The 25,182-nt window shown below is 43.8% G+C and overlaps 1 protein-coding gene across 1 annotated transcript in view; it reads left to right on the forward strand.

Annotated features, from left to right (window-relative positions):
* Vat1l (vesicle amine transport 1 like) overlaps positions 1-25,182 on the forward strand; it is a 157,568-nt gene that overhangs the window by 65,306 nt on the left and 67,080 nt on the right. The window contains exons 5-7 of the mRNA XM_038312235.1: positions 7,291-7,394; positions 9,299-9,354; positions 14,158-14,352. Coding sequence (XP_038168163.1) covers positions 7,291-7,394; positions 9,299-9,354; positions 14,158-14,352 — 355 coding nt within the window. The remainder of the gene's footprint in view (positions 1-7,290; positions 7,395-9,298; positions 9,355-14,157; positions 14,353-25,182) is intronic.

Genomic DNA, 25,182 nt, shown 5'->3' on the forward strand with positions numbered 1-25,182 from the left:
ATAGGCATGTAGAGTGGAAAACACTCCATCACACACATGCAGTAAAGCACTGTGCAATCATTTCTTTCTTTGGTGTTTTCCCTATAGACATGGTTACAGTAATCTATGTATGGTGAACGGCCAAAATACAATCAAACAAAATCTCCTGCAACAAAACTCATACAGACCAGCCAATTGGAGGGCATCTTTGGAATTCATGCTAAGCCAGAAAAGAAACTAGAGAAAAAAAAGGATTTCTTTTGTAATGCATGTGTTGTATATGTGTGTGTGCATATACATGCTTTTGTATGTTCAGGTGTGATCACACATGTGTGTACATGCATGTAGAGTTCAAAGGTCAGTGTTCAGGAATATTGACACCTATATTTGAAACTGGGTCTATCATTGGTCTGGAGCTCCCCACAGCTAGATTGGCTAGCCAGTGAGTCCAGGCATCCTCCTGACTCTGTCTCAAAAATACTGGAATTACCAGCTTACTCACCACACTTAGCATTTTTGTATGGGTTCTGGGGAACCTAGCTCTGTTTCCCATGCTTGTGAAACATGAGCTTTTACAACTGAGCCATCTCCTGAGCCTAAGGGGAGAAAAACCAGCTCTGAGATAGACTTGGTCTTTGCATTGGTTTTCATATCTGTCGGTAAAATGAGATAGCAATGATGGGAAATGGACCAAACAGTTAGAAACCTTGAATCCTGTGCAAATGACTCAAAGGCCTTCAGAAATAAAGAAGAGAGGAAAAAATTCAGAGAGAAGGGCAACACAGCCTCATGCCCCCCTGGGAGGATTCCGATCACTTCATCAGGAAGGGGTGTTGGAACAAACCTCAGGGGAGCTGGGACAAGGCAGGGCAGGTAAGAACAGCCATGTTTGGTCAGCCTCTGCTCACTGAGATGACCATTTCACAAGCACCTTGTACAAACGAAAAATCACCCCCTTCACAGATGAGAAAACGAAACATAGGTGCAGATTTATCCTCCAACCGTGTGGGCTCAGTTTTCCCCAACTCTTTACGGTTTACAAGATGACCTGAGGAAACATTTGAGCTGGGAGAATGCATCCATCGACTGGAGTAATTTCACTGGTGTGGAATTTGGTTTCATTGGCGTGGACTGCCACAACTAATTGCACTGTGCGCTGCACATTTTATATCTGTCCTATTTATTGCCATCAATTATAGCTCAATAAGGCTGCTTATGGGTGCCTTTAAAGCCAAACACTTGGTGGAAATGGTACATAATATTGTTTAAGGCCTTTTATGTTCATGCATTCATGTTTTATTACCTTTTTATCGATGCCTAAAAAATGTTATGCAAACACAAGGGTGACCAAGGCGCACATAACCCTGTGTCCTGAAATATCCAAACTACTAGTCGCGGTTAATGTAATAAGTCATTGCATCAGCACCAAGTAGGGACAGTCAGGACATTTGGGAACACGCAGAAGTGATATCCGACTGAAAGTCCAGAGCACACACGGGAACTCACTTTCCGGCCTTTGCAAATTTGATGATGTGGGCACTGCCCTTATTTCTTTAGGGAGAAGGCAAGGTACAGAAGGTTTAAATAGTGTTTACATACCTACACGCACTGGGACTCACCGCACATGGCCTGCTTCCGAAGTCTAAACTGTCTACCATCTATGCTCACTCTCCCTAAGGCAAGAGGGGTGGCTCACCCCTGGGTCCATCAGGGAACCAAGCTATTCAACTTGAAGGCTGTGGCTATATGAGATACTGAGATGGCAGAAACAGGTTGGATCAGGGCTTGTCAATCTCAACAGTGTGTATGTACACTTGGAGTCCTGTGGTTAGAGGCCATCCCGTACAATGGTACTTATTAGATGTAGTTAGCAGCTACCTGCCACATCTCCCAAGTCACGACAATGTGGAAACCTCTCTGGATATCACCCATGGGGAGCTGTGAGCAAACCGCTCCCAATTAAGCAACCTCCAATTGAAATGATGGGCATGCTAATTACCTGGATTTCTTTGTTCATTCTGATTTGTGTGCATGTGCCAAAATATCACATTGAGACTCATAAATAAATGCAATTGTTCCTTGTAGAAAAAGAATGTGTTACCTGCATTTATTTATTTATTTATTTATTTATTTATTTATTTATTATTGGAGGAGCATGTGCCATGGTCTTCATATGGAGGTTAGAGGACACTGTGGAGGGAGTCAGGTCCTTTCCTTTCACCACGTGACTTTTCTGGGCTCAAACTCAGGCTGTCAGGCTGATGATTGGCACCTTTACCTGCCAAACCATTTCTCCAACTCAAAGATGTAAAAATCTTAAACAGAACTTCTCAGCTATATAGAGGAAGCTCTCAGAAGTCCTCAGATGGAGTTAAAATTGGATTATGCTAAAAAATCTAGGCTCCTTTGCAGATTCAAGGCAGTTAAGAGCTATTACGTGAGACGGGCCTATGAGACAGTCTGGCCACGCAGGCAGGAGAAGTGGGAAATGGAACTCAGGGGCCAGGAACAGGCAGCATCAAAGGAAAAGAACAGGCACTGAGGAGCTAGCTGAGTCCATAAAGCACTTGTCTGAATGAACATGAACATCTGAGTTTGATCCCCAGAACACACATTAAGAAGCTGGACATGGTGGCACATGCTTGCAATCTTAGTGTTGCAGAGAGGGAAACAAGATTCGTGGAGCTCATTAGCCAGGCAGCCTAGCCTGTTTGGCAAGCACCAGGCCAGTGAGGAGCCCCAGTTCTCAAAATCCAAGTGGACTGTGTCTGAGGAATGATGCCTCAGATTGACCTTCGGCTTTCACCCAAGCCTGCGCATATAGGTGAAAAATAGAAAAGAAAATTAGACTTGGTGACCAGTAAAACACACAAGAGGAAAGATACTTCTACTTTAGCTGTTGTGGCCTTGGGAGCTGTTGGGATATCCTTTAGCACGACTGTGAAAACCCCAAGGATTACACGGAGTAGACCCAGCTTGCAGTCACTAGCTGGGTGACCACTGAGGGCTGGCTCTAGAAGATGGGGAGCAATGCTAAGCAAAAGACAGACTAAGGAGCACCAGACCTAGAGGAAGAAACCCAGCACCCACTGGAGGGCTGCAGTTTGGACATATAACTTGAGTCTGCAGACCCAGGGTAAGGGTAAAGCCAGGAAGTGTGAGCTCAGAAAAAGCAGAATGTCCCTCTTGCCTTTGGTAGCACCAGCACTTAGCACAGTGTCTGGCCCATGGTAGATGCCAGATGACCCTCCTCCATCACTTACTCAACCTCTGGTGAAAATTTCTGAGAATCATATTGCTGGGAGAGATTAGGGACATAGGTCCTGAGGTGACTTCTAGAAGGGATATTACTAAGTATATGTAGGAACTATCAGTAAGTGTGCACTTCCTGAGAAGCCCACTGTGCAATAGCACTTATGCTTAGCATACTGAGGGAAGCCTCCTGTGAGAATCTTGCTTGCTGTGCACCAGATACCTTGCCTGGATCCCTGTAAGAAGCCCACTGTGTGTTGGGCATCGTGCCCAGCAATTATAAGAAGCTTAATGTGTACTTGGCACTATAGCTAGCGCTATAGAAACTGCTATTTCCCAGGCACTGTGCCCAATACTCTGTAAGAAGTCTATTGGCTGCTGGGTGCTGTGTCCAGTCTCTGGGAAAAGCCCACTATGGGCCAGCCATTCTGTGAGGAACCTACTGTGCAACAACCATACTGAAAGTTATGGCACAGGTCATAGGTCAAGTTCTCAGGTCACAGGTCAAGTTCTTAGGTCACAGGGGATCTAGAAAAAGAAAGCTCAGCAGAAAGCCGAGGGAAAAATAAGAAAGGGTTACTTCCTGGCAAGGTTTAAGACTTTCTACACAAATAATGGCTCTCAGGGAGCCTCCCCTGACCCAGAGAAATTCTTTCCCTATCCATGTGGATGGAAACCATAAAGGGACCAGGAGTGGGGACAATAGAAGAATGAACTGTGAGGTCTTGGGTCAGCAATTCTAAAATATCTTGCTGCTGAGTCAGCCCAGAGGCCCTGGGCTGGAGTTGCTAGTATCTTAAATTCATGGAGATTTGTGACAGCAACAGAAAACAGACAGAAAGAAACATGTCCTTGGCCCTCAGTCCATCTGTTCTGCTGCATAAGTATGTATGCACAGACAGTATAACACCTTTAGAAATAGGGACATTGGAAATGAGGATGGGCCTTGGGTCTCTCAGAGCTGACTGCCTTTGCTGTTGATGGTCCTGATGATAATGTCTTAAAGAAGATCAGCCAAGGAGAATGGCAGTGGCCAGGCCCAACCTAAAAATGCTTCTGGATATGTGTGTGTGTGTGTGTGTGTGTGTGTGTGTAAAAGGGTCTCAAGTAAACCATAACTATCTGCAAACTTGCTACATGACCTTGAACTTCGGATCCTCCTGCCTCCACCTCTGTGCTATTGGAACTAAAGGTGTGTCCCACCACACCTGTTTTATGTGGTGATAGGAATCAAATCCAAGGCTTTGTGCACGCTAGGCAAGTGGTCTGCCAGCTGAGTCCTATCTCTAGCTGTGGAGCTGGAAGATTTGCACTAGACCTAGCCCAGTTTGGTTTGGGTAGGCTCCATGTAATAGCACTCATTTGTTTCATCCTAATGATAGGGGGAGATGGTGATAGTCTTTAATTTTGAAACTCGTCCATGAAGAAATGTCTCTACCCTCAAAAGGAGCAATGCACAAGAATACTCCTTCACCAAGACAACTGAAGGATCAAAGGAACAAATTGTATCCATGTCTGACTTGACAAACCAAGAGGTTTGGGGGTTTTTTTGTTCTTGTTGTTGTTTTGGTTTTTTTTTTTTTTTTTTTTCGGGGATGGAGGGAACATTACTTACAGGCACTTTGGTAAGCCATCACTTCCAAAACATGGTAACTTATTCAGGCTGCCACATCACCATTTTCTTCCTTCATCAAATAAAAAAAAAATGGTGGCTCTGGAGTCACAAGAGTGTCATGAGACACAAATAGCATTGACTTGACATTCCTCAACCTGGGGCATACATAGTAAATGCTCACGAGTAAATCATACTCCTAGAATGGTTACGGCCATCCATCCTCCACTCTCATGGCTGCTAGTAGTCCTGTCCTCAAGACTATATCTTGAGTTGATATCTGGACTGGGGAATATACAATCTATGTGTCTGTGTTTGTGCTAGTACTGAGCTGCTATTATTAATACAGTTCTGAGATATGATATGAAACCAGGTATGGTAATACCTCCAGCACAGTTCTAAGGGCTATCACTGCTGTTCAGGGGTCTTCGTACTTCCATATAAATTTTAAGACTGTTTTTTTTCTGTTTCTGTGAGCAATTTCATTGAGATGTTGATCGAGATTGCACTGAATTTGTGGGTTACTTTTGATAGGATTTTCATAACATTGGTATTTCTCATCTATGAGCATGGATGGCCTCTCCATCTTCTGGTGTCTTCTCCATTTCTTCCCTTAGTATTTTAAGCTTTTCATTGTCGAGGCCCTTCGTTTATTTGGCACATTTGCTCCGTGTTATTTTAGAGGCTGTTTTGAATGGAATTGTTTCCCTAATTTCTTTTCCATTATTTTCTTCAATAGCATATAGAAAGGCCACTGAGTTTTAGATAGTGACTTTGTGCCCTGTCACTTTGCTGAAAGTGTCTCTAAGGTCCTTTTATTTCTTTCTGATATCATATTGCTCTGGTTAAGTCTTCAAGAATAATACTAAAATAGAATAGGAACAGTATACACCCCAGCTTAGTTCTAATATTAGAATTCTTTGAGTTTTTCTCCATTTAGTATGATATTGGCAATAGATTTGTCATAGATCACTTTTATTACATTAAGATATGTTTCTGTCTTCCCTAGTCTCTAGAGATTTTAAGTTGAATTTTGTCAAAGGCATTTTCTCCATCTACTGAGATGATCCTTGGGGAAATTTCTGTGATGTGTTACACTTATTTATTTGTGTGTGTGTGTGTGTGTGTGTGTGTGTGTGTGTGTGTGTGTGTGTGTGTTGAACCATTTCTGCATTTCTAGGATAAAGACAACTTGGTCATGATGCATGCATGCTGTCTTTGATGTGTTCCTGGATTGGCTTGCAAGTATTTGGTTGTGCAATTTGTAGCCATGCTCATTAGGAAGATCAGTTTATAATTTTATTTTTTGTGTATCTCTAGCTGACTTTTGAAAAGGGAATTATGAAATAGACAAATGGATGAAACTGAAAATAAAACAGAGTGAGGTAACACAGGTACAGAAATATGAATACAATGTCCTTCCATTGTGCACACCCTAGCATCCAATATTTAAATTGTGTGTTTTAACTTGGACTATCTGAGGAGCCAGCAAAATAGAAAGGAGCCATTTGAGTATGGGCTTAAAGGAGAGGGGATAGCAGAATATAAATGATATGAAAACAAAGAGGGGACATCCTAAGGGTGGGAAAATTAAGCAGGTATGGTGTGTATATGGGTGGGGGACTTTGGTGGTCACCTAAATGAAGGGCTGTGAAAAGCTATAAGGAAACCTCCAGACCAGCCTAGCAGCTCCGTTAACTTGGGGACAATATTGGTTTTCTGACTCTTTTAGTACCTTGGACAGCACCCCACATAGCGGCCATACTCCTTTAAAAACAATGTTGGCTGAGGGACTGACAGGACTGCGGGAAGCCTGGACCACAAATCTTATCTGTTTCCTCATTGCATTCTCCCCACAAAGAAACGCATTCACTCCACACTGCAAGAGAGAGCAAGAGCTAAGGCTTGGAGAATTTGAGTGAGCATCTTGATAGGAAATCTGGCTCCAGTTTCCTCTTCGTTATTCTACTCCAGACTTGTTCTCAGGAGAGGTATTTTGCTGCCTCAAACTTTGTGAAATGCTTGTATAGACAGTGCCTAACTCACAGTGGTTTGGTCCAGGACTTTTTTTCTTTGCAGATGGCATTCATAGACATTATATTTAAGATGTTGAGAGTTCTTCCTGGGCTACCAATGTGTTTTGTAATATTCTCCCGTGATGCTAGAGGTGGCGACAGTGCCAAGGCAGCCATGTGACTATGGGAATAAACCACTTTCATGCTACAGTGTACCGTCCTGTTTGGCTATGTTAGGTAGTAGGTTAGATGAATTCAACAAAAATTTCACTTGAGATATGTTCAGCTCACAGAGGATGTATCAAAGGTATCTGCAATAAGTCAGGGGTGACGGTAACTGGACAGATGGTGTTAGATGCGACATGGAAAGGAAAGACTTGAGAGTTTGCTTCCTGATACCTATATCATTTTTCTTTGTCTCCTTCTGTGCAGGATCTCTGCTGAAGGTGTGGACATTGTTTTGGACTGCCTGTGTGGAGATAATACTGGCAAGGGGCTCAGCCTCCTCAAACCTCTGGGGACCTACATTTTATATGGTGAGTGTATGCACAATGGACTAAGATCAACAGTAACAGAAAGCACCCCACTGTGCTTAATATACTGGGTAATGGGAAAACTTGGGAGTGTCTAGATTTTTTTAGTCCATTTATTATGTTGATACTACTGTCATAAATTGTAAAACTAACTTATTAGCCTACTTCCCTATTCCCTACACTGTCACATTTAAATAGTTTGCTTTGTATGAAACACAGTCTAACTATATAACCGTGGCTAGCCTTGTACTCATAACCCCACTGCCTCATCCTCTTCAGTGATAGGATTACAAGTGTGAGCCACCATGCCTGGCCACATCTACTATGCTCTTGAGTGTATAGGAAAGTTAGAATTAGAAGCAAATTTTCTTCAGCAAAATGAAACTTTTGTGCCTGACCTTCTTGTCGTCACACACACACACACACACACACACACACACACAGACCCACACAAATTGAAAAATTGGTCTCCACAAATCTCAAAGGGTATATGGAGAGACAGAGGCCATCTTCCAAAACAGAACATTGGGGTCTCTGATGTTTGAGATTCCTAAAACCTCTGTGTCCTGTTCTTGCAATAGAAATTAAGCCTTAATTCTGAGTATATTCAAAATCAATGCTCTTTAGAAAAGAGATGTTTGAGAGTTATAAATATCTTCTTATTGTCAGATCATTATTAAAAAAAAGAATTGAGCTCACCAAGCAGGCAAGCAACACTCCTTTACTGACATTCTGGTCATTTCTATCCTGACCACATATTTCCCAAGAAGTAAATTATTGATTAATATTATTGATGGGAAAGCCTACAAGGGTCAATAGCATTAGAAGAACACCGGATGTGACTAGCAGAAGGCAGATGGACAATTTATTCATCCCTCCTTCTCATTAGCCAGGAGTTATATTTTTGCCTCAATTTCATGATGTCATTTGGGTGAACTTCAACTTGATTATCTCGCAATTATCCAAGTAATTACATTGATCACTTGGTTACTATGTAGTCAAATTCTGGTACTACAATCCCTGGGATTTATCACCCCATCAATGATAAAGGGATGATTAACTTATTGGAAATAGTTTAGCAAGACCAAATGGCTAACTTTGAAGTATGCAATTGTTTAAGTAGATGATTGTTCGCTAAGGAAAATTACACTTCCAAATATCAGATGCAGCAAAGTCTGTGGAGAGGGGCAATGCTTCAGGATGCTCTCGACATTGTCAAGAGTTTCTTCCTCCCACCCCATCCCCACTAGGAACCCTGCAAAGGGGCAATTTCTCTCTGAACATCTCAGCTTCTCTTTCCCAACTCCACCTCCATCTGGCATCTGAGTGTCACTTGGCCCAGTTGTCAACACATAGTTTCCAATAGGCTTTTCTCTAATGTTTTAGGTTTTGTTTTGTTTTTTAACCTCTTTGCCTATACCCCTTTGGAGCTGACAAATAGTTCCACATTCCCCAAACCTCTGAAACGTTCTTCTCTCCTTTGTCTTCTCTGCATCTCATTTTTTCTATCCATCCAAGTTTCCCTCCTACCCTTTAGTACCCAGCCCAAGTCAGAGTCCTAAGCCCCTCACTTGCTAGGAAGTCAAATTTGGATCCATGTAGTGCCTTCCTACAGAAGTTCACTCCTTGTTTTCAATAAACAGAACCAAAATGTTTCATATTATTAAAACATTGGACTTGTCAATCACCTTTTGTTACATGCCTGGTTTTCCAATGAAACTAAGAATTGATGACAAATGTTCTACTTTGTAGCCGATCCAAACACCTCTACTTTTTCCAAGACTGAGCATGTTGTTTGTAAACTTTTGTGACTTGTGCATAAATGGAACACCTCCCACTCTCCTTCTATAAGAAAATATCTTGATTTTCATGAACAATTACTTGACTTGGGAATCTTTCATTTGCAGGTTCATCCAACATGGTAACTGGAGAGACCAAGAGTTTCTTTAGTTTCGCAAAGTCGGTGAGTATCCACGCCTGTCTACTAACTGCTGGTTAACGTTCATTTGCATGGTGTGAGTTCCACCTAAAAACATTGGTCACCAGGCAGTGGTGGCACATGCTTTTAATCCCAGCACTAAGGAGGCAGAGGCAGATGTATCTCTGAGTTTGAGGCCAGCCTGGTCTACAGAGTGAGTTCCAGGACAGCCAGGGCCACACAGAGAAACCCTGTCTCGGGAAAAGCAAAACAAAAAAACAAACAAAAGACATTGCTCAATTGCTCAATTGCTGGTCTGCCATTTGCATTCTGCAACCCTGATAAATCTCATACCCATTCGCTGCTAACTGCACACAGGCAGGACAATGGCTCGAAAGGTGGTAGTGTCAGTGAAATTTTGAAAAGCTTCCTTTTTACCTTAGGAGAGATTGGTTCAAGCATCTGTCAAAAGTGAACTTAGAGCTACTGCACTCATTGCTCCCTATAGTAGACAGGCTTTTATTTTGATCATTTTCTGGCCAGGTTTCTAAGGGCACAGTTGATTTCTGTGTCCCCATCCCTACTGTGTTGGAGACTGGAATGGGAAACTCCTAACTTTAATAATTTCTGTGTACATGATGACTTTGTCCACTACTGAAGAGCACTATCCCTCGCTGCGCCTGCTCAGATGGATATTGCCACAGAGAACTATCGATATGTGTTAGAATCAAGCAAATTTAGGTTTGGGCTTTTGTTATTCCACCAACTAGAGCAAGGGACTGTTATTTCTCACAAGTGTTCAGCTTCTGTCCCTGTGCTCCCTGTCTCTGGTATAGTCGGTACACCAGATAAGCGTTGTAAGAGTTTCTTTCCTGGGGAGATGTAGATGGCACACACACACAGACACACACACACACACACACACACACAAAGCCCTGATAGCAAACGAAAGTATGATTCTACCAGAGTTCACTCTAAGGAACCACTGACCTTATTGCCCTTACATATGGAGCATGGGTGAGGAGTTACTGGTAGGAGTGTAGGTGACTCTAAAGCAGTTGCATTGGCAAGTTCATACCCAGCTGGATGATGGCTTCCCCTTAGCCACATAGACAGAATCCTTTCCTTTAACTTTCCCAAGATTATGCTTGTCCAATACCTCCTGAGACCACTGGGCCACATGCCATTAGGGTAAAATTGCGTTACAAATGACTTAGAGGAGCATCTGGAATTTCAGGTGTTGATCCGATGATCCTCTCCACCCTCTCCTTTGAGGGAATGCCAATAGTCAACAAGCCTGCTCAGGCTCAGGCACGGGCACTCTGGTGAAAATGGTAACTGTTTTGCTTAGAGAACCAAGTTCTACAACAATAAGTATGACTACACTGACATTTTCTGAGCATCTACTGTGGGTAGCTCTCCAAGACATAAAGGGATCACAGTGGATGCGACAGAGGTGTGCAGGACCCCTTGTGGCTCCTACGTTTTATTAAGGAGAGAGACCCAACAATAAGGAAATGTGTTAATAACCTATTGGGAAGGCCTATCCAACCCCAAAGGAGAACATAAACAGGACTCTGGAAGACGGCAGGATGAGGTAAAGACATTGTAAATGGGCTGCTGAGAGAACCAGGGAAAGGACATTAGAATCCACTCTCCATAAATCTCAATGGAGTTGTAATGGTCACATTTTGGAAGGATTTCCCCATCTCAGTTAACCCAGTCTAGAAATTCCCCCACAGACATACCCAGAGATTTGTCTCAAAGATGATTTTGGAGGCTGTCAGGTTGACAATCAATATTAAACATGCCAGATATATTTGTATGTGCTTTATGCCGACACTGACTACCCAGATTTTACCCTCAAACATCTGGTGAATCAGGAAACAGCAATATTCCTTCTATACATGAGATCAGGATTGTTTGCAAACGGGGCTTTAATAAAAGTGTAGGTCAAGAATCCTTTGAACTTCAGTGCCTATAGGAACAAGGATAGAGCCTACTGAAGGATACTATCTACTGCCGGTCCCTGAAGACAGCTGTTTTGTTGCTATGGATACAATTTGTGTGACGCTGAAAGTCTGCTCTGAGGAATCATGCTGGTTCCAAATTACATACAACCGTAAAAAATGTTTTCCTTTTTCTCACCCTTAATGCCCAATCCCAACACAGAGTGCTAATGAAATAATCACAGTGTGTCCATGATAGGGAGGTATTTATAACAACACAGCCAGGATGGAGGTTCAGTTTCCTCTTTCTCAAATGAGTACCATTATGCTCTGGAGCTGAAGGTTGTGAATAAAAGCCCAGAGGACCAGGTCCACGCAGGCTGATTGGTTAGAAGTAAATTGAAGAGGTTTTCTGAGAAGTGCTACGCTGGCTTTGCTCCAGGAAAATAATACTACTATGCAATCAAGAAAGGCACATTTAGAATCATATAGAGAGTTCTCACTCTGCTCTCTTAATTATGTTCCATCTTAAGATTTCAGCAGAGTGACTTCTTTAGGCTTTGTCAGACTTGCTGTTCGCTCTTGGTCCATTACAAGGATGATTCTTATGGATGAAGTTAACATTTAGAGAGCAGCCTGACTCCAAATTCCAATCTCTAGCTCAGTAAATTTGAGAGAGAGAGAGAGAGAGAGAGAGAGAGAGAGAGAGAGAGAGAGAGAGAGAGAGAAAGGAGAGAGAGAGAGAGAGAGAAAGGAGAGAAAAAGGAGAGAGAGAGAGAGAGAGAGAGAGAGAGAGAGAGAGAGAGAGACATGGCTTTTGGATAAAAGGACAATTAAATTTGTTTATGCTTATAAATCATGGGGTATATACACACTGCTGTAATGGCATACATCTAATATGAGCACATCTACTTCTTATGACAACCTCCCCCTCCCCAAGGTATGGTAAGGAAATAGAACACAGAGTTAGGTGAATCGCCTAGTTACACATCTAACATGTGACACTCAACCCTAGAAAATTTCCAAGATTTTAAGTACACTTGTTTAATATTGTATTCGTGTGTGTGTGTGTGTGTGTGTGTGTGTGTGTGTGTGTGTGTGCACCTGGCGTGGTATGCATGAAGAAGTCAGAGGACAACTTGCAGAAATCAGTTCTCTGCCCTCACCATGTCGGTTCCAAGGATCAAAGTCAGGTTACCAGGCCTTGGGGCAAGCACCTTTACCCGCTGAGCCGTCTCTCAAGCTCTTAGTCACAGCTGTGCGGTGTCTGTAGCATCAGCTGGCGTGCATTACACAGCCATTCACTGAGGCCCTACAGATGTGCAGGTATCAAGCTTAATCATGGGTTTCAAAAACTTAGAGCTTTTATTTTGGGACATGTATGCTAGGAGAACAAGAGAAGACAGTTTGGAAACAAACATGAAGCTCTTCTGCAGGTGCTGCCACGTATGGCGTTATGTGGCACTGGAGTTAATGTGTGCAAGGTACACAGTCCACACACTGAGCTACACCCCCAGCCACATCAATGGGATTCTTCACTGAATCACATTGAGCAGAGCTGGGGACGGGACAGCTCAAGAAGAACAGTACATTTGACCATAAAATCTTTGTCACATATCAAAGGCCGAACCCACAGGAGAGTCATTTACATAGTCCCACCCTCTTGGATTGATCACTCCACTCCACACTGTGCTCTCTCCTTGACTTAGCCTTCCTCTCTCACTACGTGGCCAGGAGCCTTGTCCTTATCCTCCCCAGCTTGCCCTCTTTAGGAAAAAGAAAAAGAGTGTCCTTGCACTCGTGATGGTCACCTCCACCATGTGCTCAATGCTCTGGTCCCTCTGTAAACTTCCCTATTTTATGGCTCTTTCATCATCCCCACAGTCATTCACAGAGCTCAGTGTTTTACCTTGAACCTTCCTGGAAGACATCAGTGCATCCTCTCGGCCTAGCCAGCTGAGCAGGATGACGTGCAGAGAATAACGGGGAGTGAGGTGCACAACTAGGATCTGCTCCAGAGTCGATGATCCTGATCACACACTTACTGTTTTAGCAAACTGTGGCTTCAAATAGACAGAGAAACCTAATCCAAATGAGTGGGTGAAAAGAGCTTCAGAATTCAGATTGGTAGGGGGAGGGGAGACCTCTTTCCAGATCTTGGAATATTTACAGATAAAGATATATACATATAAAAAATATATTTTATCATGTCTGTGTGTCTGTGTGTGTGTGTGTCTGTGTGTGTGTGTGTGTGTGTCTGTGTCTGTATCTGTATCTGCATGTCTGTATGTATTAAGACAGGTTCTATGATAGCCGAGGCTGTTCTGAAACTCACTGTGTGGCTGAAGATGGCCTGGGATTTCTGATCCTCCTGCCTCTGCCTCCAGAGTTCTGGGATTACAGGCATCCATCTCCACAATGCTCTCTCTATGTGGTTCCAGAATTTGAGCACAGAATTTTGTATGGACCAGGCGAACACTATCCCAACTGAGCTACATTCCCAGCATAGACAGTAATTTTCATGTCTCTTTATGATATCATGTTAGCACGCAAAAAGATTTGACTTTTGAAGCATTTTAGAGTGGGGATTTTAGAATAAGCAATGCCCAGCCTTCTCTCTCTCTCTCTCTCTCTCTCTCTCTCTCTCTCTCTCTCTCACCTAAAACCCTCTCACAGCATTGCTTGCTGTCTAGCATACCCTCTCTACACTAACAGAGGCTGTGGTTCCAGAAACAGATGCTTAAAAGACGCCAAGACTGCTTGCTGGTTCACCAGAATCCACCCACTTTCAACCTTGGCTTCCATGGAGCCGATGATATCCCTATGACATAAGCAATGAATGCTGCCCAATGTCGCCCCATCTGCAGACTCCGTAACCTAGACTCTCCTCTAATTGCAGTGGTGGCAGGTGGAGAAAGTGAACCCCATCAAGCTGTACGAAGAAAACAAAGTCATCGCAGGATTCTCACTCCTCAACCTGCTCTTCAAGCAGGGCCGCTCGGGCCTCATCCGGGGAGTCGTGGAGAAGCTCATAGGGCTGTACAACCAGAAGAAGATCAAGCCTGTGGTGGATTCTTTATGGGCCCTGGAGGAGGTAAGCGAGCAACCTTCTTGATTTATTTCTAGGACTTGGGGTGTTCATGACAACCATTTTTCTCCAGGTTTGTTCTAAACAGAAGTCCTACAGTAGGTAAACCCAACCTTCTGACATCAAAATGCCACCTTGTCACCTACCAGGTTCACACTCAAGAAGTACGCAATTGAGCAACAAGAAAATCACCAAAAAAAAAAAAAAATCTCATAACCTTTTAAGTGGCCTCATGATTTTCTGCTGGACTACATTCATTGCTGTCCTTGGCCACATGTGGCCCACAGGTTTGGCATACCCGGGTCATGGTGCTTTAGATATAAGGACCACTTCAAGTTCCCAAGAGGCTTTTAAGCTATGAACCTTTGGCACTCATACACGAATCTTTGATTCCCAGATAAGACACCAAATTTGGATGGACACACCCAATGCACCTTGATTATGTAAGAGTGTGCACATCCATGAAAGTTAGAATGAGTATTGTCACTGTATGGACACCTAGGAGGTCAAGATCAAGGGATCTCACAAGTGGACATGGTTTCTATGACGACACTGGATGTCTGGTGCTCCTTTGAGACAATGTCAGCTGTCGTGAGAGACTCTGTAGTTTGTATTGGTCTTGGTCTGGTGGTGTTGGTTTTGTTGCTGGTGGTGTTTTGTTGCTGATGGCAGATCTGCCTAAAGTTCTAGTGCTTGAACACATTCTTGAAGTGTGAACAAAATAGCCTTCAAGGATGCTGAAGTGGGAACTGGTTGGATTGGTTCATATGGTACTCAAGGGGGAAGGGAGCCTTAAAAAGTCTAGAAATCCTTTGGGGCAAGAGAAGGGCGGAGCATATAGGAAGCCAGTCATGACGGTTCCTGGTGAGAATGAAGGAAGCATGTAGCCTGGGTCTGGAGTGATATTTCAGCTCTCTCTCAGTCATGCGGCCTAGCTGAGGAAATGCTTGCTTAAGTTGGCATGGGTTGTGTTGTTGGTTTGCTATACATTACTTTCATGAATGAGGTACCTTATGGCAGAAGTGCTTGATGGATGGATGGGTGTTTGTGCATGAGGGATGTGTGTGAGTATGTGCACACATGTATAATACCCTCACCCATGTATGCAGGACAGACTTTAAAATTAAGTGTTTTCCTCAATCACTCTCCATTTTATATTTTGAGACAGTCACCCACTAAGCCTGGAGCTTGGCATTTAGGCTAAACTGCTAGCCTACACTGCCTAGCTCGGCCTGCCTCCCCTCTCCCAACTCTAGTACTGGAGTTTCAGATGGACACCATCATACCTAACTTTACATGGATGCTGGAGGTCCTCGCTTAGTTCCTTATGCTTGCACAGCAAGCATGTAGCTTACTGAGCCTTTTCCTCAATCCTAGAATAAGTGAGTCACAGAAATCTTCGCAGCCTAAGCTGCAAAAACTAAGTTCTATGAGTCAGAAGTGTGTGTGATGGATTTGGGAAAGGGATAATCATGCCATCAGATTAACTGTGAACTTGAACTATACCCATTTATATCAATCTAAGATTGAAGTATCATGGACAGCCTTAAAAAGAAAAGAAGAACCATCCAAAGTCCTAGTTTGTTGTGATAACCAAAATCAATATTCAGTACAGGATATTCCTATATCAACCTAGCATAAGCAGAAGACAAACTGCATGTCCACATTCCAGAGAAGGCTAATGCAGCTAACGTTCGACTTCCTTCCTTCCTATCTTTTTTTTTCTATTGCGGATGCTCATTGTGATTCAATTTATTGCTAAAGTAAATCAGACAATAATGTGTTCTTTGTCCTGTGTAATTGCCAGGATGGTTAGCCTGTTGTCATCATTTTATTGAAAATCTTTTCAGTTTAATGAATCGGATATCAGTATGGTATTCATAGTGGTATGCCAGAGAAAAACAGAAATAATCAGTACACAATCTCATCCATGTGGTACATAGAAGACTTAGGTGTAACTCAGTGCCCAATAGGACCCAGCAAATCTGGTAGCTTATGAGAATTAAAATGCAAGAGGAGGTTCAAATGGCCCCAGGAGTTCTCCTAGACACTATGCCTTACTCAAAGAAGTGACAGAATCTCTGAACACCTCCTGAGTAATTACTGTGTGCTCAGTTCAGGGGAGATGCTGGAGATACAGTGAAGAAGAGGTGGACAATATCCCTGGGTTTTACAGGATAGTCTATATCCAAGGAGTATGAAGGAACAGAAAATTCTAAAGTAGGCAAAAACATGCAGAGAACTTGCGGCTTGTGCTAAGCTCTTGGGAGGGGGTGTGTTAGCTACGTTTTCATCACCATGGCCACACTACCTGACAACGTGGAATGATAGTGTCACTTGGGTTCACAGTTTCAGAAGCTTCCTTTCTTTTGTGGAGGGGAAGGCAGGGTAGAGCATCTCAGATCATGGTGGCGGAAGAATGTGGGCTTGGCTAATCAAGGAAGCAGAGAGCAGTTCCAGAGCCAGGGCCTGCCTTTGGGGACCTTAATTACCAGATGAACCCAACCTCCTAAAATAGCACCACTAGCCTGGGAACAAACATCGGAAATACGGGCCTGAGGAAGACATTGCAGGTTCGAGTGACAGCAGGAGGAAGTGGGGGGACACAGTTCCCACAAAGACGTGTTTCCCAAACTCTTTTCATCATCTCTAAGGACTTTTTTCAGACTTTTCCCCCCTCCATAAAATTTTAATGGTGTGTGTGTGTGTGTGTGTGTGTGTGTGTGCACGCGCGCACATGCACGTATGTGTGTATGTATGTGTATGTATATATATTAAACATGTATACTTGTGCCTTATGTATTAAAAGAGTTATTTTTTAGCCTCCAAGATTCTCCTTCCACTATTTAGGGCATATGGTGCCCAATGAAAGTACCTACTATAGAGTGGCCAAATAAAAGGGGATCTCTCTTGGAGTAGCATACTTTGAGGAGGTCCTTGAAGGAAGTAAAAGCCTTAAGCAAAATGATTTCAGACCAAGAAATGCCCCAAACAAAAAGATGCTAACAGAACATCTCAGAAAATTTTGTATGTGAAGTATTCTGAAGCAAGAGGGAATGGTTCGAATAGAGCCTAGACAGGGCATCAAAGACCAGAAACTCTCCTTTACTCCCAGTACTGTGAGGGTCTGCTAGAGGGTCAAGTTAGGAGGGGTTGCTTCCTGGTTCTCAGGGTGTGATCTGCTCAGGGTAAACTGGAGTTGTTAGCCAAGGTCCTAGACAGTTAGGAAATCCAGGAGAGTTCAGGGCAACTGAGGAATGGGAAAGACAAGCTGGTAGCAGGCCAGCAAGCCTCCTAGTAGACAGCTGTGCTTCCATGGGCAAGGTTTAAGAAAAGGCAACTGAACTTGCCATCACCGTCTCTTTAGGGGACTGGGGAAGATAAGGGCACACTGGTGTACCAGTAGGACTTGATAGAAGACGGAGTCCACTCAGGTTTCTGGGGAAAAGGTCTAGCACTAGCTAGCAGCAGGAAAGCCATGACTGGCAGCTCTCTTGACTGAGATATGTGTGAAGCTAGAACTTGGAACATCTGGGATGTGACCTTGAATCTCTAGGTTTCCTTCCTTCCTCACACCCTGAGCTGTACAGGCTGCTCAATGGTGATTTGAATAAGAACGGTCACCATAGGCTCAGATATCTGAATGCTTAGTCACCATAGAGTGACACAATTTGAAAAGATTAAAAGGATTAGGAGGTGTGGCCTTCTTAGAGGAAGCATGTCACAGGGGGTAGGTTTGGGGGTTTCAAAAGCTCGTACCTGTCCTAGGAGATCTCTCTCTCTCTCTCTCTCTCTCTCTCTCTCTCTCTCTCTCTCTCTCTCTCTCTCTCTCTCTCCCAAGGAAATTCTCAGTTCTGTGTCTGTCTCTCTCTGTCTCTCTGCCTAAGGAAGTTCTCAGCTACTTGTGTGTGTGTCCATACTCCCTGCCCTGATGATCATGGACTAAACCTCTGAAAATGCAACCAAGTCCCAATTAAATGATTTTTCTCATAAGAGTTGCCTTGGTCATCCTCACAGTAATAGCACGGTAATTAAGACATCCTCCCTTCTACATACTCTCTCCTGAGTCTCTCTCTCTCTCTCTCTCTCTCTCTCTCTCTCTCTCTCTCTCTCTCTCTCTCTCTCTCTCTCTCTCTCTCTCTCAGAGACAGACAGAGAGAGAAAGAGAGAGAGAGAGGCTGGAATCCAGTCTAAATCTCTTTCTTGAGATTAGTCAAGTCCTGATCCACTGTGCTTCTAACCATTTTCTCATGCACCATGCATCCACCTACCCTCGTGCTCCCAACCATTTTCTCATACTCCATGCATCCACCCACCGTCTTCCACCCACATTTCAGCTGCTTCCAATCTTCTGGTCTTTAAACCCACCCACACCTCCCCTCCTTGAACCTCAAGAAGCAGTTGCCTCCTCTGCATTAAATATACACCCTCCCCATTATTCACGACTTCTGTGACCTATGCAGAGAGGCCTTCTCTGGCCCTGCCTTCCAAAGAAACCACCTCTGCCCTGGTCACTGACTCCTTTCCCACTGTTTGGAGGTTTCTGTTGCATTAATTAGTGATTGATCAGCTTGTGCATTGACTCTTGCCTTGCATTTACTAGAAGGTAACCCCATGGGAGGAAGACCCTGAATATCTGTTTCCAGAGAAAGATAATACACATAGGCTTGCAGCCTCCAACGCCTGACAGATTGGATGCTCAGTAAACACCATATTGTATGGATGAGTCACTGAGCCCAGCATCACACAGAAGCATGACACAGAAGGATAGCACACTGGCTATGTTTAATAATAAATACTTGACGAGCAAATAGATGAGCAGGCGAAGAAACAAACAATCTATCCTTTCTCAAAGATCTTTTCCTAGAACCAGCAAGTTGTCTCCGTGTCTACCAGCAAGTAAAGGATCACAGTTTTAAAAGAAGTAGTGGGGCTGGTGTTGTAGCTCAGCTGCTCAGCATCTAATACACAAAGCACCACATTTACCAGGAATGATGGTGTATGCCTGTAAACCCAGCACTCAGAAGGCAGAGGCAGGAAAATTAGAAGTTCAAGGTCATCTTGGACTATATAGTAAGTACACAATACCTTGTCCCAGGGACAGGGGAGAAGAAAATAGAGGAGAGGAGGAGGGGGCAAGAGAAGCCATAGCAACAGAAGCTATAGTAGATGATCCAGTCACCAGTAAAACAAAGGAACTGTAATCAATGTAGCAGGCTGGCCCTCCACAGAAGGGAGACAGACGGCGGCTGCCTGTTTGCCAACAAAGCCTCCACAGCCACTCATCAGTGACACCCACCAACTTTCTGAGGGTTCTTTTCTACAATATTTACAGACATCTGTTTAGAGCTGCAGTTGGGCCAAATACAGTAATTTATCAAGCCCACGCAGCTCTTGTGGGCTTAAAGGGAGTACAGCATGCTTATTGCTTGAGAACCTTCAAGGATGAACTGTAATGATTTCCCTCCTCCCATTTGGTAAGGGCTTACACGAAATTGCTTCTCAGACCAGCTATGTAACTCCATTTATAGAATAGAAAGCCCAACGGGATTAAAAGAAAATTTTCTTGGGCTCTCTGAGCCCTCAGACAAGAAGATTTAATAATATCAGACACGATTAAGGGTTCTTTCTAGCCATCTGTCTGGGACTCTATTGTAATTTTAATACACAAAGCAGAGTGGGGGATACTGTAGTATCCCGTTTGCTTTCAGATGCTAAATGTACAGTTGCACTTTATATTGTGGGGAACAAAATTGAGCTGGCAGTTTAAAGCTGGAAAGGGGACAACACGTTTGTGTTTGTCACCCAAGCAGCTGTTGTTTCCTTGGGCACGAGTGATGCTTATGTTCATAGTGAACTTGACCTGCTTTGGAGTCACCATGGAAACAAGCCTGTGGGTGTGTCTCTGAGAACAGTTCCAGAAAGGCATAACTGAGGAGAGAACTCCCACCCACCATGGGCAGCACCATCCTATGGCCTGGTATCCTGACTGAATGAAAACGGGTGTCAGCATTCATCCGTCTCTGCCTCCTGACTATGGGTGCAATGCAACCAGCCGTGCCATGCTCCTACAGCCATGCCTCCTTGCCATGATGGACTGTACCCTTGACTATAGAGCCAAAATAAACTAGTTTTTCCTTATGTTACATATGTCAGTCATTAGGTCACGTAGGCCAGAAAAGCAAGTGGAGACAGGCCGATCCCTGTAGATTATTAGCCAGCTAGCTCTGACTAATATTATAGCTTCTGCAAATCAATGAGCTCCAGGTTCAATGGGCTCATAAAATAAGGTGCAAATGATCAAGAAAAAAACACCCAGTGTTGACCTTTGGCCACACACACACAAACATATGAGCACACACCTCCAGGGACATGTATACACAGCTAGATCAACACAAACATATGCGCCCCCCCACACACACACACTAGAATAAATGGGACTTGGTGAATTCTAAATGGATAGAAGTCATTTGGTTGATGTCGGGTGTCACGAAAATACTACATTCTGCAAGGATGATGTGAACAATCACAGGCGTGAATAAGGCAGGTGAGGCAGAGAGAAAGCTCCAGAGTGAACATGGGAGGGCAAATAAGGTTTAGTGAATGGATCCAAATCATAGACAGCTTTGCTGCCTGGCAGAAGATTTGGAATTGGCTTCTGACGAATGGGGTTGCTATGAAAGAGAATGACACCATTTCATCCTTAGTCTAGTGAGGCTCAACCATGATCCCAAGGCTGATCGGTGTGTTGTCATGTACCGGAAGTGAGACTTGCTGTAATCTCAACACACAGGAGCTGATGCCAGAGGAAATATGAATCAAGGCCAGTCTAAGCTCCAAAGTAAGTTCCATGGCAACCTGGTCTACAGGCCATGACCCTGTCTCAAAATAAGAAAATAGAGCTGGAAAGATGGCTTATTAGCTAAGATTACATACTGTCCTTACAGAAGACTCCAATTTAGTTCCTAGCATCTACATCTGGTACAACCACCTGAAACTAAATTTCCAGGGAATCTGACACCGTCTTCTGGCCACCAGTGCTACCTGCACAACCTACACACAGACACATAGATACACATGATTAAAAACAATGTAAATCCTTTAAGAAGAAAACATTTTAAGAAACAATAGAGGTAGTACACCACCTATAACCCTAGCACTTAAGAAATGAAGATATCAGAGTTTGAAAGCCAGCCTTTGCTGTGTAGTAAGTAGGAGACCAACCTGGGCTCTATATGAGACCCCTGTTCATAAAAACAAAAAGGAGAAAACACCAATATCATCTAAAGGCTATGTGTCTAGACTATATCACTGTAGATTTTACTCCTCTGCCAGTTAACGGCTCACCAGGGGCTGTGTAAGATCTTAATATCTGTATATATGTGCACATGTATGTGGGTACCCATGTTCATGAGAGCATCTGTGCACACATGTGCTTTTGGAAGCTGAAGAACAGCTTTGTGTGTTATTTCTCGGGTACTATCTACATTTTATTTTAAGATAGGGTTTCTCAGGAGCCTGGAAACTCATCAAGTAAGCTAGTCCACATGGCTAGCAAACCCCGGGGATCCTCCTGCCTCTGCCTCACTAGCACTGAAATTTCAAGTGCAAACCCCCTCATCCAGCTTCTTTGGATAGGCTCTTGGGTCCTGGGGATCTAGCTCAGGTCCTTGCACTACCATCAGTGAGCATCTTAGAGGCCAAACTATTTTCCCAGGCCTCAATGGATTTTTAAGTTCTCCACTGAAGACACCATGTATGGTATCTTGCAACATGATTTTAGCAAGAGGCTGGCTGTAGTCTCCCATATGATATCACTATTCACAGGTGGCTCTTTACCTTTTAATTAAATCACATTAAAAATGCAGTCTCAGCCGGGCAGTGGTGGCGCACACCTTTAATTCCAGCACTTGGGAGGCAGAGGCAGGCAGATCTCTGTGACTTTGAGGCCAGCCTGGTCTATAAGAGCTAGTTCCAGGACGGGCTCCAAAACTACACAGAAACCCTGTCTCAAAAAACAAAAAACAAACAAACAACAACAAAATACAGTCTCAAGTACTCAGAAGTCACATGTGGCCAGTGGCTACCATACTGGACAGGGCGTGTTTAGAACACGCCCATCATTGCAGAATGGTTCCCTACAGCTGGTCTATGTGATGATGTCACCTTTCCGCTTGAAGGCAGGGAACAATTTTTCTCTGCAGCCTTCTGCCCTGGTTGCCTCTGCGTCAATTATGGTAATTGTGCCCTTCCCTGGATCTCTTTCTTTGCTGTGGTGTCATGAAGGTCACTGCCCAAACAGAGTCACTTATTTGATGTGTGTGTCCTGAATCTCTCATTATGCATAACCTGCACTTTAGCTCTGCGTAGACAGCCATGGCCTGAATATATTTGTGTCTTTCATTTGAAGCCAATACGAGCTCCAAACAGACACAGGCTGTCTAAAGGCGTGAATGGGAGGAAAGAAAGGCTAGATGCTGAGTTTTGTGGGTGCTTTTCTATGCCATGAGACAAGAGATTACCTGGATAAAAGGGAGATTAATATGGGGAAGCGATTAAAGAAGACTGGCAGAGGGGACAGAGCTGGCAGAGGGTTAGGGTGATTGACAGTCCTAATATAGATATAGGTTTCAACTCTTACACTAGACCTGGACATTAAGAGATGATGCAGTCAACTTATAGAAGCAAATGCCCAGATGAAAACTAGAAGCTTCTGTGAGAAAGTTTACAAACTCAGATGTTAGTCTTATTTAAGGCATACAGGAAAATCATGTGTAGTTGTTCCCAGAGAGCTGAGACCCACAGCCATGTGGGGGAGAAGAGGACTGGGTAACTCTGCCTGTTATTATATCTGGGAGATTCTAGATGTGCCAAACATTGTACAATATGCTTAGTGTATTAACTTGGTTAAACTCTCCAGTAACCTGAAGACCCAGGGAGCTGTTATACTCATCTGTAAGACCACAAAAAAAAATGAGCTTCTGGAGAGTTTCATTACCCAGAGACCCTGCCTTTAATTGAATTTGCAGGACATTTGAACCTCAGAGAAATCTAAAGTATAGACATTGTTGGGGGGGGGGGAGGCGATGAACAAATTCACTGCACAAAAGAATGAGCTAAATCATCCTATTAGGAATCAGCACCGAAAGAGTCTATAGACCACACACTTTGTGGAGGCCTTAACATTCATTTAATCTTCACGAGGACCCTGAGTGGTGGTTACCATGACAACAGCTGTGACACAGATGAGGACTGGAAGCATACAAAGATAAAGTCTCTGGAGATCACAGAGTTTGTATATATCACAGCTGACCATGAGACACAGAGAGCCTGACTTTGAACTTGGGGGCAGGTTCATTAACTTCTCCACTGTGGAGGCAAAGGCTATCTTGCCCCTTCCTTCAGTTGGCAGTCAGACTCCAAGACGCTATCCTTAGGCCCTGTCATTGGGTATGCAGATGGTTACGACAGGCTATTATCATTGGTCACTGCTTGCTACCAGGGATATTTACAGGGTTAGACCCAGGGCTCATTGCCAGTCTTTCAGAAAGCCATATCAGTAGTGTAGTGAGGGCCAGTCTGACTGGCAAGGGCCAGGGAGGGAATCTGTAGGTAGGGCAGTCTGACAGCCACCATGAGCCTGCTGCTAGGCAGCAGACAGAGTAAGTGCCTGGAAAACATCCATCAGGAGCCCAAGGCTGGAGGAGGGCTGCTTAGAAAGTGGATTAGGAATTCCCTGGGGTGAAGGATTATGAGAAGCTGAGTGGGACTGCTCAGGGGCAGGATTTCTTAGCAGAGGGATAAAAGTGTTCAACAGTAAATGGTAATGGTAATTGGGCAATTTTGCGAATATTCTAGCAACCATTGAGTTGTATGCCGTGAATGGATGAACCATGTGATACTTGAATTATATCTAAATCTATGATACAGATATGATAGATAGATAGATAGATAGATAGATAGATAGATAGATAGATAGATAGATAGATAGATAGATAGGTAGATAGGTAGATAGATAGATAGATAGACAGACAGACAGACAGACAGACAGACAGACAGGCAGGCAGGCAGACAGACAAAGATGGTTAATACTGATTGTCAACAGGATCTAGAATCACCTAGGAGACAAGCTTCTGGGTATGTCTGTGGTGGGATGTCTATATTGGGTTAGTTGAGGTGTGTAGACTACCTTTAAATGTGGGCGGCAGCATCATGGGTTTCCAGACTGAAAGAAATCAATGAGAAAATGAGCGGAGCACCAACATTCACGGTTCTTTGCTCCCCGACTGTGGATGTCATATGATCAGCTGCCTCACATGCCTGACACCAGACCTTCCCTACGATGATGGACTGCATCTCCTTGAACTATGAGACCCACCCTACAACCATCCCCTATTTCCATGCACACCCCCCCGGTCACATGTGTTCTGCTACCCACTGTGCATCTGACTGCCCCGTGCTCCTAGTTGTCCAGCAGACCAAATAAATTACACAGCTCTGAGTCAGCTCACTCATCTATGTGAAGCAGAATCGCATCTCCTCAGAGACGTCCATATTGTAGCTGGTGAGACAGCTCAGCGCGTGAAGGCGCTTACCTCCAAGTCTAACATCCTGAGTTCCTTCCTGCTAGAAGAAACGAACCAACTCCTGAAAGCTGCCCTTTAACAGCTATATACCGTGCATGTGCACACACACAAATAAGTAAGTCAAGAATAATCAAAAATTTTTAAGATGTCCACATCTGTCAGGAGACTGAGGCTGGAGGACTGACGACCAGCCTAGGCTACATAGTGAGTTCTGGGCCAACCTAAGCTATGGAGTGAGACCCTAAACCAT

This window comes from Arvicola amphibius, chromosome 15, assembly GCF_903992535.2.
Source record: "Arvicola amphibius chromosome 15, mArvAmp1.2, whole genome shotgun sequence".
Taxonomy (NCBI): domain Eukaryota; kingdom Metazoa; phylum Chordata; class Mammalia; order Rodentia; family Cricetidae; genus Arvicola; species Arvicola amphibius.